The 16,697-nt window shown below is 34.8% G+C and overlaps 1 protein-coding gene across 10 annotated transcripts in view; it reads left to right on the top strand.

Annotated features, from left to right (window-relative positions):
- The window catches only part of OXR1 (oxidation resistance 1), a 485,242-nt gene that overhangs the window by 412,213 nt on the left and 56,332 nt on the right, over positions 1-16,697 (top strand). For all 10 annotated transcript variants that reach the window (XM_020879426.2, XM_020879420.2, XM_070477248.1 and 7 more), the window contains 3 exons: positions 3,515-3,597; positions 8,698-8,805; positions 10,287-10,400. In XM_020879426.2, coding sequence (XP_020735085.2) covers positions 3,515-3,597; positions 8,698-8,805; positions 10,287-10,400 — 305 coding nt within the window. The remainder of the gene's footprint in view (positions 1-3,514; positions 3,598-8,697; positions 8,806-10,286; positions 10,401-16,697) is intronic.

Raw genomic sequence — 16,697 nt, 5'->3', positions numbered from 1 at the left:
CAGTTCTGTGAAATCTTTGTTACATGAAGTACAGATGAGAAAGCTAACACTAATACAGAATTTAAACAGATACTGTAAACTTGGTGGTAATGATGTGTTCAAATGAAATATCTTGATAAGCTAGTGACAAATAGTTGGCACTCTGTCTGAAATGGAGTGCATAAAAAGTATGTTTATATATGAAAGCATATCTTAATCTACTTCACAGTATGTATAAAGAATACAGTAGTTTAATATAACTCCATAGTGAAGATTTTGTCTTTAACTATGATTGTATTAGAACTAGAGATGTTTTCCTCTGTGAAGACTAATGTTAACATGCTTCAAACTTGGTTTGGTTAATAATAATAATAAATCTTCAAATATGGTTTGTTATAATAGGACTAAATGTGTTGAAAGATATTTAATTACTTTTTAATAACTTAATTTACTTTTAATAAATTAATAAATTTTAAGTTCTTAATTTACTTTTTAATAACTTCCTTTCAGCTGACAGTTACGTTTCTTCAATTTATTTTTTTAATTGGAGGATGATTGCTTTACAATATTGTGATGGTTTCTGCCATACATCAGCATGAATCAGCCATAGGTATACATATGTTCCCTCCCTCTTAAACCTTCCTCCCGCCTCCCACCACGTCCTACCCCTCTGGGTTGTCGGAGAGCACCCAATTGAGCTCCCTGCATCATACAGCAAATTGCCAGTGGCTATCTGTTTACATGTGCTAATATGTATGTTTCCATGCTACTCTCTCTCAATTCATCCACCCTCTCCTTTCTCCACTGTGTCACAAGTCTGTTCTCTATTGTCTTTATTGGTGTTCTGTTGCTAAGTCCTGTCCCAACTCTTTGCAACTCCATAAACTGCAGCACCCCAGGCTTCGCTGTCCTTCCCTATCTCCCAGAGTTTGCTCAAACTCATGTCCATTGAATCAATGATGCCATCCGACCATCTCATCCTATGCCACTCCCTTCTCTTGCCGTTGATCTTTCCCAGCATGAGAGTCTTATCCAGTTTGTCAGCTCTTCACATCAGGTGACCAAAGATTGGAGCTTCAGCTTCAGCACCAGTCCTTCCAATGAATTTTCAGGGTTGATTTCCTTTAGGATTGACTGGTTTGATCTCCTTACTGTCCAAAGGACTCTCATGAGTCGTCTTCAGTACCACAATTTGAAAGCATCAATTTTTTCCACGCTCAGCCTTCTTGTGGTCCAATTCTCACATCCCTACATGACTACTGGAAAAACCATAGCTTTAACTATATGGACTTTTGTCAGCAAAGTTGGTGCCTCTGCTTTTTAATATGCTGTCTAGGTTTGTCATAGCTTTCCTTCCAAGGAACAAGCGTCTTTTAATTTCATGGCTATAGTCACCGTCCTCAGTGATTTTGGAGCCCAAGGAAATAAAATCTGTCACTGCTTCCACTTTATCTATTTGCCATGAAGTGACAGGACCAGATGCCATGATCTTAGTTTTTTGAATTTTGAGTTTTAAGCCAGCTTTTCACTCTCCTCTTTCACCTTCATCAAGAAACTCTTTAGTTCCTTTTTGCTTTCTGCCATTAGAATGGTATCATTTGCATAGCTGAGGTTGTAGATATTTCTCCCAGCAATCTTGATTCCAGCTTGTGAGTCATCCAGCCCAGCATTTAGCATGATGTACTCTGCATATAAGTTAAATAAGCAGGGTGATGATATACAGCCTTGACATACTTCTTTCCCAGTTTGGAACCAGTCTGTTGTTCCATGTCAGGTTCTAACTGTCGCTTCTTGTCCTGAATACAGGTTTCTCAGGAGGCAGGTCAGGTATTCCTATCTCGAAGAATTTTTCACAGTTTGTTGTGATCCACACAGTCAAAGGCTTTTGCATAGTTGGTGAAGCAGAGAAGATCTTTTTTTTGGGAATCCCTTTGCTTTTTCTCCGATTCAGCAGATGTTGGCAATTTGATCTCTGGTTCCTCTACCTTTTCTAAATCTAGCTTGTACATCTGAAAGTTCTTGTTTCATATACTGTTGTAAGCCTAGCTTGAAGGATTTTGAGCATTACCTTGCTCTCATTTGAAATGAGTAAAATTGTACTGTAGTTTGAGCATTCGTTGGCACTGCCTTTCTCTGGGATTGGAATGAAAACTGACCTTTTCCAGTCCTGTGGCCACTGCTGAGTTTCCACAGTTGCTGGCATATTGAGTGCAGCACTTCAACAGCATCATCTTTTAGGACTTTAAATACCTAAGCTGGAATTCTATCACCTCCACTAGCTTTATTTGTAGTAATGCATCCAGTGAGTCTCTATCTCTGCCCTACAAATGTTACATCAGTAATGTTTTTCTATTCTAAATTCCATATATATGTGTTAATATGCAATATTTGTTTTTTTCTTTCTGACTTCATGCTGTACAACAGGTTCTAGGTTCATCTACCTCACTAGAACTAACTCAGATTCATTCTTTTATATGACTGAGTAATAGTCCATTGTTTACATGTACCACAACTTCTTTATCCATTCCTATGTCGTTGGACATCTAGGTTGGTTTCATGTCCTGGCTATTGTAAATAGTGCTACTGGGGTGCATGTGTCTTTTAGAATCATGGTTTTCTCTGGGTATATGCCCAATAGTGGGATTTCTGGGTTATATGGTAGTTTTATTCCAAGGTTTTAATGATGACTCCACGCCCTACATGTGACTCAGCAGTAGTGCCCTGCCTCCGTGGCTTCCAAGCTTTCCTTCAGAAGCATTCCCTGCGGCCATATCTTCTCTCCTGTCTCCTCCAGCAGTCTCTCTGAAGTCAAAAGCAGTCCTCGCCCTGGGATTGCTCTCCAGTCCCTACACTCCAGCTCCCAGTCACCACACGTTCTGTTGGACTTGCATTCCTGTCCGGGGTATGTAGGGCCACGTCCCAGATTGTCTGTGTGGGTCTCACTCTATTCAGACTGTCATCATATCAGCTGCTTCACTCTCCAGCAGTTTTGAATGCTTCCCCTCAGTCCCAACTGATTGCCCCACATATGGGGATCTCACCCCTGCTTCAGCTTCCCCACCTGCTGGGTGCACGTCTGATCCTGCTCACTCTCCTCTTCTTTTCTCCTTCCTTCCTTCATCCTACTGAGTTTTGTGAGGCTCTATATATTCCTTTCCGGTGGTCAGGGACTCCTGCCACCCTCAGCTCGTGCTCCACATGATCTTTTGCATCTGATCTTCTATGTTCCTGATGCAGCCATGGAGAGAGATGTACTCCATGTCCACCTGCTTCTCTGTCGTCTTGTCTCCTTCCTTCCTTAGGTTTTGAATTGACTTCCAGTTACTGTAGTGCTTCATACCGATCAGTTTGTAAACCTAGTAGGGAAGGAAGTACATTGATGCTTGGTTGTATTTTAGAGCAGAGAATCCTAGGTTGCAAGCTATATTCCTGGTGAATCTGTAAGTATCTGCTCCCTCAGCTCTATTTAGCTGTCCTTAATTTACTCTGAAAAGGAAAATAATTTAATAGACTTTTGCATCATCTTTTTTTCCAGATACTGGCCAAAAGAAGACCCTAGACAAAAAAGATGGGAGAAGAATGTCTTTTCAGAAACCCAAAGGGACTATTGAATATACTGTAAGTTATTTGTTTTGGAAAAAGTTGATTTCTGTTTGTCTTATTGGAGGTATTCTTTGTTTGTTTTTCGTTACTGGTCCAATAGAGCTTTATTTATTTATTTTTTCTTTTTTTTTTCCATTTATTTTTATTAGTTGGAGGCTAATTACTTTACAATATTGTAGTGGTTTTTGTCATACATTGACATGAATCAGCCATGGATATACATGTATTCCCCATCCCGATCCCCCCTCCCACCTCCCTCTCCACCTGATCCCTCTGGGTCTTCCCAGTGCACCAGGCCCGAGCACTTGTCTCATGCATCCAACCTGGGCTGGTGATCTGTTTCACCCTAGTTAATATATATGTTTCGATGCTGTTCTCTCGAAACATCCCACCCTCGCCTTCTCCCACAGAGTCCAAAAGTCTGTTCTGTACATCTGTGTCTCTTTTTCTGTTTTGCATATAGGGTTATCATTACCATCTTTCTAAATTCCATATATATGTGTTAGTATACTGTATTGGTCTTTATCTTTCTGGCTTACTTCACTCTGTATAATGGGCTCCAGTTTCATCCACCTCATTAGAACTGATTCAAATGAATTCTTTTTAACAGCTGAGTAATATTCCATGGTGTATATGTACCACAGCTGCCTTATCCATTCGTCTGCTGATGGGCATCTAGGTTGCTTCCATGTCCTGGCAATTATAAACAGTGCTGTGATGAACATTGGGGTGCACGTGTCTCTTTCAGATCTGGTTTCCTCGGTGTGTATGCCCAGAAGTGGGATTGCTGGGTCATATGGCAGTTCTATTTCCAGTTTTTTAAGATATCCACACTGTTTTCAATAGCGGCTGTACTAGTTTGCATTCCCACCAACAGTGTAAGAGGGTTCCCTTTTCTCCACACCCTCTCCAGCATTTATTGCTTGTAGACTTTTGGATAGCAGCCATCCTGATTGGCGTAGTAATGGTACCTCATTGTGGTTTTGATTTGCATTTCTCTGGTAATGAGCGATGTTGAGCATCTTTTCATGTGTTTGTTAGCCATCTGTATGTCTTCTTTGGAGAAATGTCTGTTTAGTTCTTTGGCCCATTTTTTGATTGGGTCATTTATTTTTCTGGAATTAAGGGTTCCTAATTGCCTTATTTTAAAAATCTGTACTTCACTGTCAATAACTTTTACTAACAATGATACTTCAGTTTTTAATTGTATTTAGAATTTTTTTTTCTTAAAGACAAATTTTATTAAGTGTGATATGAAGGTAATTATTCTAGAAAGTTTAATAAAGTAATAGTTTACTGGGAGTTAAAGTTTCTGTGCTACAATAATTTTTATTAGATTGAGCTTTTAGGGAAGCACTTACTTTTTTAAAAATGTAATCTTCATTGTATTCCCAGCAATGATAATGAGAATGACAGAATATGGAAAAAGCAAATTGATATTAATTATCTAGAATAACCTCTCTTATTTGATTATTTGCACTGATATATATCTTGTTGGTCCTTTAATGGACCGGAACCTGGTGGTTCCGAGAGTGAGAGAGAGAAAGAGGCTGATACCCCCTGGTTTACATGGAAAGCCCATAGAGCCCTGTTCTTAGGGCTCGCGCTGCTGCACGTAGGCACCAGGCGCCCTCTCGAGTGGGTCTTAGAAGCCCGGGCAAGAAAGTGAGCTCAGCGGGCCTCGGCGCTCCAAGGAATTAGCCAGAAATAGAGAGAGAAGGAATAGAAAGAAAGAAAGAAAGAGACACGGGGACCAAAGCTCTGGTGGAGCAAAGGTGTTTTAATCAACATGGCGTGGGCATATATACTGTAGTAATTCTCAGAAAGGTAAAGATTAAAATTCCAGACTTAACAAAACATAAGATGATCCCTATCAAAGAGAGAGAGTTGCAAACAATCATCTTTTACCATTTGGCTCATAATAGGGAAGAGGGTACGTATCACTGTAATGAGAAATGCCTGGATTCCTCAGCCCCGGGAAAGGCGTGCCTCTTCTCTTAATTCCTGAATATTCAGGGATCAATAAGGGCCAGAGGGCTCCTGGCAGATCCAAAGCAGCACTCGGGAAGCCTTGTGTTAAATGCTTCCTGACAATACCTGAGTTTCTCTGTTCTAGAAATGACTCTCAAAAATGTCCTTAGTCAGCTTTTCATATTTCTGGTTACTGTGGAGAACTAAAGTGAGAAATCTAATCTGTGGTATGCTGCTTATTTGATTAAATGTAAATGTTGTTAGATAATGTTAACATGTTATAAAGCAGTTATTTTAACTATTTAGTTTGTCTAATATGTTGTTATAGCTCTATTAAAAGAAAATAGTTTATACATTTGTGTCATCACAAAGCCTTCCAATCTTGGCTTGAGTCTTGATTATTTTTTATAAATTCTAAAAATTGAACAAAGAATCAAAACCTTGAGTTACACTTTATTTTCATAAACTGTGTAATTGACAGTTTGAAATTGTAAGTATTTTTAAAAGGTTTAAAATGAGATAATTTAGGGTAGAAATGTATTTACTACTATCAAAAGAATCTTCTCTCAAACGTATATAAACTTGAATGTGCTCATACCTTCTCTGCCTGATTGAGAAACTAAAAATATAAATTCAGACAGTAAACTCTTAAGTAGTGTAATTTGATGTTTCATTAAGGCATAAGACTGTAGGCATAGGGCATTTGATTGTCTACATATGTAATCACGCGGTTGTGAAGAATTATGAAATTTCAGTTGGTTTCGAATTCAAGAGCTTACCAATTTTTTTTCTCGTAATTCAATAAAACTTGTGTTATTGGTTGCAAATTGAAATTTAAATTAAGAACTATTATTTTGGAGAAAAGGTTAATTGAAATTTGCAGTTACAATTCACCCTTTTTATCCTTGGGTTCTGCATCCACAGATTCAACCAACCATGGATCGAAATATTTTGGGGAATAAAATTCCAGAAAGTTCCAAAAAGCAAAACTTGAATTTCCCTTACTGGCCACTGTTTACTTACACTGTATTAGTATTATGAGTAACCTAGAGATGATTTAATGTATATAAAGGACATGTGTAGGCTATATGCAAATACTGTGCCATTTTATGTAAGGGATTTGAGCACCTGTGGATTTTTATATCTGTGGGACTGCTGGAACAAATCTCCCAGGATACTGTATCTTACACATGTTTCGCTGGTTGTTCTGTTCTTGTTGATTCCAAATGTGAGTGGTCCCTTGTATCTTTTCACTTTTTCATTTCCATTCTATTAATCGAAAATCTTAAGAACTTTACTATCTGAAGTGAAACCCAAACTTTTCTCTATTTCTACCTTTCTAGATGCTTGCATTTCTTACTGCTAACTTCATATTTAACAAACTATAGAAAACCTTTTTACCAATTCTTTCTTCATCCTTGCCCAGTGCCTAGTTTTTATTCTATTTACCATTAATCTGTTGTTCATCCAGGTTGGCATTTTTGGATTTAGCATCAGTTGCTCATTAACGTTCACACCTGTGACATTCTACAACTGCTACTGTATTACCACCTCACTCAATCCATTCCTATATTTTCTTGAGTCTTATTTGAAAATCTTACACCTTAATCTCTTTCTTTACATTTTTATTAAAGATGATCTACTGCTGTAGTATTATATTGGTTTTTCTGCATTGAGTCTCTTATTAATCCTAGACCTGTTGGCACAAATCTAAGATGCCTCTCAGCCACATAACTTTATTACTTTATATTGGTGGGTTTTTCTTAATTACTGCATTACCCCAATTAGTAATAATAGTGAAGATGAAATGTGCATTAATTCATATGAAAGAAAGTAACTTTATAAATTTTCAGATGTTACAGCAAAGTAAAATTGGTTTACAGAGAGCTTTTACATAATCTCAATAAAGTAAGTGACATACCATCTCATTGCATAGATGAGAAAGTTTGCCCAGAAGGGAGCAGAACTATATTAATTCATGTCTTTGGCATCAATTCGGTTTTACAAACCTTAAAAGGAAAGTATATATTTATTGGATATTTTTAGCCCCCCCACATTCATATCTACTTTTCCTGATTTTTCAAAGTCTATTACAGTCTAATTACATCCTTTCTTGAGATTTAACTCCAGTTATTTCCCTTCCTAAAATCCTAAATTCATAAGTGTACTCTGGATGGTTTAGGTGGAAGAGACAGTATCTCACAAATGTGTTTTGTAACTTTTCTGTCTCTGATATGTCAGTTCTATTGTTTTCACTTTGAATGTTCTTTTCCCTTTTCTCTACTTCTCAAATTCCTACCCCTTCTTCAAGATTTAGCTTTAAATCTTTTCCATAAAACCTTTCTTGGACGTTTAGGAACAAATATGGTGCTTTATTTCTACTCAGCTTTTGTTGTATTTGTTGTTTCATTTAAACTGCTTTTCATCTTTTATATAATCTTTTTTGTCTTTCTTATTTTCCAACTAGATTGTAAATCTTTTATGCAGTAAAGCTATTTAATTGCACTTCATTTTGTTCTCTGCAGAGCTCTCATAAGGCTTTCTTTATGGAGAATTCTAAAGGAATATGTTGACCAATCAAATGACTTTTTTGTTTCAGGATAATTGGCAATTAAATCTCATAATTTAAGATTTCTATAAGTATGATTCATTAAGATATACTGATTATAAACATTCCTCAGCTTTGGTTTGAATATATTTTCTAATTTATCCATTTAAATAACAGGTTAGGTACATAAAGATTACTAGAAATAACATTTTAAGTTTAATACAACACACTTTGCTAAAGTAAAATTACTTTATAAAAGTTATATATATTTTTATAAACTATAGTATATTGCTTTAAAGCTTTTGTACGATAAAAATCACTTGTGTTTTATAAATTATGTTTTGTGTTTTGAAATTGCTTGAAGTAGAGAACTACATGTAATTGTAATGTATGATGGTAAAGCATATACTCTGATAATAGGTTGAGACTAATTGTTAACAAATGCAAAATTTCTCAAGTTATTCTATCTCTAAAGATGGAAATACACCACTTACTAATCAAATGTAAGATTGTTCTGTTAGATATATTAGTGATCATTAAATCTTATGGTTTAGATTTTCTCTTTTAACACAGTAATTTCTTTTTCTTTTAAACAGGTTGAATCAAGGGATTCTTTGAATAGTATAGCCCTGAAATTTGATACAACACCCAACGAACTTGTTCAATTAAATAAATTATTCTCCCGAGCAGTCGTTACTGGACAGGTATCATTTTCTAAATGCATTGATGGTTAGAAGCATTCAGTTGTTAAGACAGAGTGTCCATTGAAATATAGTTAATTTAAGAAGAATAATTTTGTGCTTACTTTGAACAAATCATATTGGTTCTAGAAGAGAAGATTAAATGTCACTTATATCCATGTGAATTTTTAATACATTGAAAAGAACTAAATTGTCTTTTCAAATATAGTTTTAAAGAGCTTTTAGAAATAGTCAACGCAGTACATGTATATGATAAAAAATTCAAACTTCTTTAAGGGTAGTTTATCTCAGACTTAAAGTTTTCCTTTTTCCGAAGCAGCCACAGTTACCAGTTTGTATACCCTTCCAAAAATACTCTAGCCCTTCTTTCTTCTTTTTAAAAAAATAATTTTGATCTGGGAAAATGTTCTATTTATGCACAACTCAGTCTCAGACTTTCTCATGTATCTAGAATGTTGCACTGTACCAGTATACAGGTATGCATTGGAATATTGTGGATTTGGTTCCAAACCACTGCAGTAAAGCAAATATCACGGTAAAGCAGGTCATAGAATTTTTTGGTTTCCTAGTGTGTATGAAAGTTATGTTTACACTGCAGTTATGTTGTGTTTACACTGTAGTTATGTAAACATAACTGAAAGTTATGTTTAAACTGTAGTCATACTAAGTGTGTAATAGCATTATGTATAAAAAAGTATATACCTTAATTTAAACCTTAATTTGAAAGAACTTTATTGCTAAAAAATGCTAACCATCATCTGAACCTTCAGAGAGTCATAATTTTTTTTGCAATAGTCACTGATCTCATATAAACATGACAAACATAATAGTAGTAAAATGTTTGAAATACTGCAAGGATTACCTAATTGTAACCCACAGACAGAAAATGAACAAATGCTGTTGGAAAATGGCACTGATAGACTTGCTTGACTCCTGATTGCCCCAGACTTTCAATTTGTAAATACGTAGTATGTGTGGAGCACAGTAAAGTGATGCACAATAAAACAAGGTGTGCTCCTATTACGAATTAACTAAGCACAGTAAACTTTAGATTTTCTGCTTTTTTTGCTATTGTAAACATTGCTGTAAGGAACACTCTTGTTTGTATCTTTTTCTTTATATTCAGGTATATTTATAAAGTGAAGTCCTAGATGTAAAATGACTCAGTTAAAGAATGTGTGCGTTTTAAACTTTGCTAGCTGTTCCCAAATTGTCCTTTAAGAGGAACACCCATTATTTATAAGGATCATTGTTTCCCTTCACTGTCGCCCATAGTCTGTGTTATCAAATCTATCTAAATTAAATTTGAATCTTTTTAAATTTTGTTAAAGATTATTTCAGTAATAAGCATACTTTTAATCTGAAGGTTTTAATTTTTAAAATTTATTTCTGAAGGATATTGTTAATGGTGTTTTCTTAGAGAACACCATCTGATTATTAATATTTTAGTTTGACTGAGTCTTTATGTGAATGTTTTCTTTCAGGTTTTATATGTTCCTGATCCTGAGTATGTCTCCAGTGTTGAGAGCTCTCCATCTCTAAGCCCCATAAGTCCTCTGTCACCAACATCATCCGAGGCAGAATTTGAGAAGACCACTGTAAGTTTCCCTTCTTTACAAAGCTATCAAGAAATGGCACTGTGTATATATCATCACTATTTAATCTTAGTTTGACTATGGCTAGAATAAAATTTTACCTCATTTTGTTAATTAAATTTGTAAGTCCCAATTTTTAAAGTGAAACATTCTTATTAAATCAGACCACTTAAATTAACTTACTGTTAGTGGTGGTAGTAATCCAAAGATATTCTTCAGCCCTCTTATAAATATCATATAATAATTTATAAATATAATAATTTAAATGATAGTATAAATATTTAATAAGTTAATCATATAATATCATGTTGGCTATCTTCTAAAAATGACAGCACTGTACCTTTGTGACCCCATGGACTGTAGCCCACCAGGCTGCTCTGTCCATGGAATTCTCCATGTAAGAATACTGGAGTAGGTAGCCATTCCCTTCTCCAGGGCATCTTCCTGACCCAGGGATCAAGCCCAGGTCTCCTGCATTGCAGGCAGATTCTTTACTGTGTGATCCATCAGGGAAGCCCATGAAAGGAATATATTACATTTATTCTCATCATCGATGAAAATGGAAGTGAGGTTCTAATGATAGGTATTACTGGACCAAACGATGCAGGAATACCTTTTTGAACATGGCCATACCATTTTCTCATGGGCCTTAACAAAGAGATGCATTCATAAGGGGCAATGACAAAGGAGAGTAGTGTAACCTTAGGTTAGGTTAATTTAGCTTATGTTCTGTACTCTAAAGCAGAGTTGTGAAAAGCTTCATTGTAGCATTTTGCCTGACTAGAAACCTGTGGGGTCCTTTTCTTGTCCTTTACTTTAACCCAAATCTGCCTACTAAGTGGCTTTATTGAAAGGGGTAAGATCAAAGATAAGAGAGTGCTGAAGCTCAACAAGGGAGCAGTAAAACCTACATGAAAATGCTGTCTTGTTCACTTTGCCATGTTGGTAAAAGAGAGGGAAAGAGCAATAAAGCCGTGAAACGTTTTTAACCTTTAGTGTCTGAGCTTCTGTCAAAGGTGGCCCCAAAGTGTCCTCTAATATGACCAGTCATACGAATAAATTCTTTCTCCCTGAGATGAATCCAGGAAAACGGTAAGAAACATGAGTTCTTGAAGTTCCGTTTACCCAAGTGATAGTCATCACCTACTGATTGTGGGCAATCGTCAGAAATAATTCTTTTGAACAGCAATTTTATAAATTTTAGTTATATCTTTAAAGCTAGAAATATATTCATTACTAGCCTCTAAGATAATATTCCCATGTGACTTTTTATACACAATATCTCAAGTGCTTCTGTCTCTATATTGTAATTATTGAATGTGTATTTCCCACACTCTGTGTGTAAGTTCCTTAGAGCAAGGATTTTATGATCTTATGTTTTATTTGATGTAATTCATCTGTATTATATTAATTCAAATATTGTTTATTAGTTTTTTAATATGTTTTCCCATAAATTGTCAAAAATTTATATTTCTAATATGCACTTATTGGTTTCCTGAATGTTCAGCTTTTTAACGGCTTATTTATAAGGCTAAAATGTTATTACCATAAAGGATCTCTGGTTTGTTAAATATTTTTATATAAAATATAATCTTTGGGAATTATCAAACAGTCCCCCTCGTGTTTTCATATATTGATGAAGAAATGTGGAAGAAGATAGAATGAAAGCGAGAGTAAACATATGATAAAGAGCTGGAATTTACTATGTGTCAGGTAAAATTCTAAGCAATTTAAAAGAATCACCATCTAAGCCTAACCTCAAACTTAGGAGATAAGCGCCTGGCCTAACTGTCTTTGTTTTTCCCTCTAGACCCATTCTACATCCTTCTTCATCCTTTTAGGTGGTAGCCTGCATCATGGATGGGCCACCTTAACCTTTCATTTCTGTTGGTTTTGGTCTTCTGAGAATATTAACAGAAGATAAGAGGAACAGAGAAGGAGCATATTTATTCAGCTGTCTTCCTACAGGGTCACTCCAGAGTGGCTGCATTCTTCAGCAGCTAATTTCTTGTCACATGATCATTTCCACAGAGCCCTCCCTGTCTGTCTCTCTCCCTTACTTCTTTGGGCCTGTGGGTGATATTGAAGCCTCTGTTGTTTGCCCTAAATTTTTGTATACACTACATACCTTTGTAAATAGTTTCATTATTATACTCTCCTAAAATCATTCAAATTGGTGTGCCATCTGTTTCTTCCAGTACATTAACAGTACAGTACTTATTTACAGATGAGGAAACTGAGGGAGAAGGGTTAAGTACTCTGTGTCTGTCACTCAGTTTGCTAGTATCTGAATCAGGATTCCAAGGCAGGTTAGTCCAGAGTCTCTGTTTTTTTGAATTTCCACGTTATAGCTGGAAATTGGTAACTCAGAAACTATTGTTGCTCAGTAAATATTTGGACCCAGCTCCTAAAGATAGGTAATATTTAATCATTGTGAATGTAGTGAGGCCTATCACTTTTGTACTGTGAACATTTCTTAAAAAAATTTTTTTAATCTGTCATTCTTTTATAAATATAGAAATGTTTTCTGTTTACCTCCTTTGATTTCTGTGCATCTTAAAATTTATTTATTATGCTAATGCCATTTTAGGTGAGAGCTACTAGTGTGATATACTCAGTATAGAATTCAGAGGAAAAATGTTTAACATAAGTAATATGGAAAAGTGACATGATTTTAAATAGCTTTTAATTTCTGCTTTACGTTAATATAGTCCACTGAAGGATGGGACAGTAGATAACTGTATTCTCCTTAATATAAAACACTCTTTAGTGTACTCTAAGTGAAAAATAAGAAAAGAAGAGTACTTCTAATATGTTAAGGCATATAATTTTCAAATTATATTTCATGGTAGTAAGAAAATACAATTTTGAAAAAATACTTCTGAGAGATTCTATGGGAGGCCTACAGGGTCTTACAGGAGAAAATATATAAAGTATTAATAAAGTTTAGACACACTAAAAGCTTCTTTTTAAGCATAAACAATTATATTGCTGCAGTTACTGTTAATATTTTAAAATTACTTACTATGCATTTATTACTGAGGAAGCTATGGCATAGAGAGAATGAGTAATTTATATACGTCACATACTTAATGAGTGGTAAAGCTGAGATTTAAACCCTGACAGTGTGCATTCAGATTTTGGGTTATATTCTTAACCACTTTTTGAACTAATTGATTAAAGCTTAAGGATTAGCAGTACGCATTGTCTGAGATTGAAACATACAATCTTAAAATTAAAATATATGTGTCACAAGTTGTAGAAACTAGAAAGTTCGTAGTAAAGGGCTGTGTGGAAGTAATATAGCAAATTGTTGCTTAACAAAGCAAAAATAGAAGTAAAGCAGATGATTCAGAGGTATTGCTTAGAATGATTAAAAGGTGAACAAGAGTATTGCTTTGTTTCTTCTTTACTTCCAATATAAGATTCTCTGGACTGTTTAATATGTTGCTCTTCTGTTTTTATATCTGAAAAAATTATTTGCCTGTGTTAGTTTCCTAAAATTGCTGTAACAAAGGATCACAAAATGGGCGGTTTAAATCAGAGATTTACCTCACAGTTCTAGAGACTAGACATCTGGAATCAAGATGTTGGCAGGGGTATGATATCTCCTTACGAGGGAGGAACCTTCCTTGCCTCCTCTAGCACCCACAGTCCTTGTCCTCCTGTGTCTTGTTAGGTCACTCCAGTTTCTGCCTTTGTAGTCACACGGCTGTCTTCTCCCTGTGTGTGTGCCTGCACGTAGTGGTCTCCTCTCCAGATGCAGAAACCAGTTAAGTTGGGTTAAGGGTCCTCTCTCCTCCTCCGGTATGACTTCAGCTTAACTTCGTCTGTGAAACCCTGATTTCAAAATAAGGTCACATTCTGAGGAAGAGGGTTAGGACTTCAGCATATCTTCTTGGGTGATACAGTGAACCCATAACTTTGCCTTTTATAAAATTTAAAGAGAATCACATAGTTTAGTCAGGAAGCTGTAGAAGATTTTCTAACTCTAGTCAAATAACATTTTTTTAAATAAAAGACATTCAGTGACTGTTTTCTTCACGTATAGATGAGAAAGATATATTAAAGAGTGATGTTAATTTCTTACAGAGTTTTGGGGATCTTGAGAATATGTGTGATGTTTAATAAAATAAACTTCCCTCTATTTTAATCATACTAAACACATAATTCATTGACATATTGAACTTATATACCTGAAAACAGATGTTAAAGTCATAGCACCCATGCAGGCAGGAAGTTAAAAAAATTTTAGTTAGAAATATCAATGTGGGTTGAAGATATTAAATACAACATATGCTTCAAAAATTGTTCTCATATATGCCATCCTTAAACTAGTCACATTCCTCTCCCCTCTTTCCCTTCCTCTTTACTCCCTGCTTCCTCTCTCTGTCTTTGTTTATACAATTATATATTTAAACCAAGAATAAATTTAAAATCCCTAAAATATATATATATGTGAAGTATATTTTACCTATTATATATAATATATATATAAATTATTATTTTAACTTGCATGCTTTTAAATCTAAATTTTCATATGTAAATATGTAACATACACTTTGTTATATAATAAACATAAGCTTCTGTTACATATTATGTTAAAGTTAAATAACTATAAATGCCAAATGTATAAATAACACATGAATTGTATATTATCAACATACTGTATAATATAATTTAGCTTTGGTGTTTTTAAACATAATTTAAAAACCAGGAGTTTATTAGGGAGTTACAATTTTTAATATGTGCTTTTTAAATGATGATCTTCTAATTATAACTTAGTCTTATATTCTTAGAACAAAATTGAAATATGTGCAAACATAGAACTTCATAGTAGGACTTAGTATTTATGTAGATTTTAGGAAAGTAGTTCTTTATATAGAAGAAATCTCTATATTTGTAACATCACAAATAAACAGTTAAAATTACTGAGTAAGAGTTTTCTTCTAGATTCTGAATGGGAGCATTGTTTTCATAATTAAAATTTAAAAACTGATTCTTCTTTGCTTTTTAACCTCGTTGCTAAAAAGTTCAAAGCCAGACCCAAAACCCCAAGTACAGCACATAAAATTGCATTTCAGTTTTTCTTCACTCTAATATTTTTATATTTTATTTTTTATGTTGGTTTTAAGAGCCTCAAATTCTTAAGAAGTAGAGTTTAAATTCTGTGAGTGATAGTTAAACATAATAATTTATATGAAATAAATGGTACTCATCATATTTATTGGTTAAGAAATGTACATTGCTTTAAGAATCACATTTTCTTTTAGATTATGTTATTTATGTGTGTGAAATGTTGAGGTTTCTGTGCCTCGTATGGCTTTCCCTCCTCACACTTTATCACACCTTACCCTGTGCGTTACCAGAGAGCGTTTCTGGGCGTCTTCAGTCACTGAGGAGCAAAGCCTCAGTAAAGCCAGGGCAGCGTGGGAAGAGGAGCGCTGGTCGTTGCTAGTTAGCTGTGAAGGTGATTTATACTGATAGTCTACAAATTACAGAATACTTAATCGTACTGTACGGAAAAAAGATGGCCTTTTTGAGTCACTTGTCATAAAATTGCTTTGCTCTTGCACGTTTGAACAATTGAAGTGATTATTGAGGCTTGATAGTTTTTAATTCTATATTTTTAAGAACCTTTCTATACCTAGTGGTTAAAGCAAAATTGCACAAAGAAGCTTCAGAAAGCACTCAAATAAGCCTCAAAATCACCTTATTAAGAAACAGAATTTGTAAATTCACAGAAATACAGAGATGCTAATGCTTGGCATCAGTATGTATGTAAGTTAAAATGAAGTCTGATTATGATTCCTCCAAACAATTTTGATTTCTTTTAAAGAAATACTCTTTTGTGCTGTACTTGAAGCATCTGTTAAACTAATCTGTTATTTTTAATAGGATTACATTGACAAATCGGGATTGCTAATGATACTGAGTTGTATAATAGAATTTGAGACTGTGATGGAACAACAGCAAACTGTTGTTCTGGTGAGGTCTATTTTTAAGGGAAATATTAGACAATGTAACCAGGTACACACAGTTTTTGTGAATAATACGGTTATATAGTAGATGATGATGTCACCTGATTTGAGAGTAAGTGAACAACATCACAAACTTTATTTGTAGTTTTGTGCCAACTTGCAGGGGACTTTCTGATGTCTTTGTATTAACTTTTTCTCCCTGTGCACATAGTCATTTAGAATATTTAAAATGGAAAGTACATAGTATTTTAATTAAGCTCACTAGTTGATTTGTTGGCAACACGGGTTTTCATCTCAGCTTCATCTTACTCATTGGGCA

This window comes from Odocoileus virginianus, chromosome 15, assembly GCF_023699985.2.
Source record: "Odocoileus virginianus isolate 20LAN1187 ecotype Illinois chromosome 15, Ovbor_1.2, whole genome shotgun sequence".
Classification (NCBI taxonomy): domain Eukaryota; kingdom Metazoa; phylum Chordata; class Mammalia; order Artiodactyla; family Cervidae; genus Odocoileus; species Odocoileus virginianus.
The sequence above is the reverse complement of the archived record's forward strand: the minus strand, read 5'-3'. Positions and strand labels throughout refer to the sequence as shown.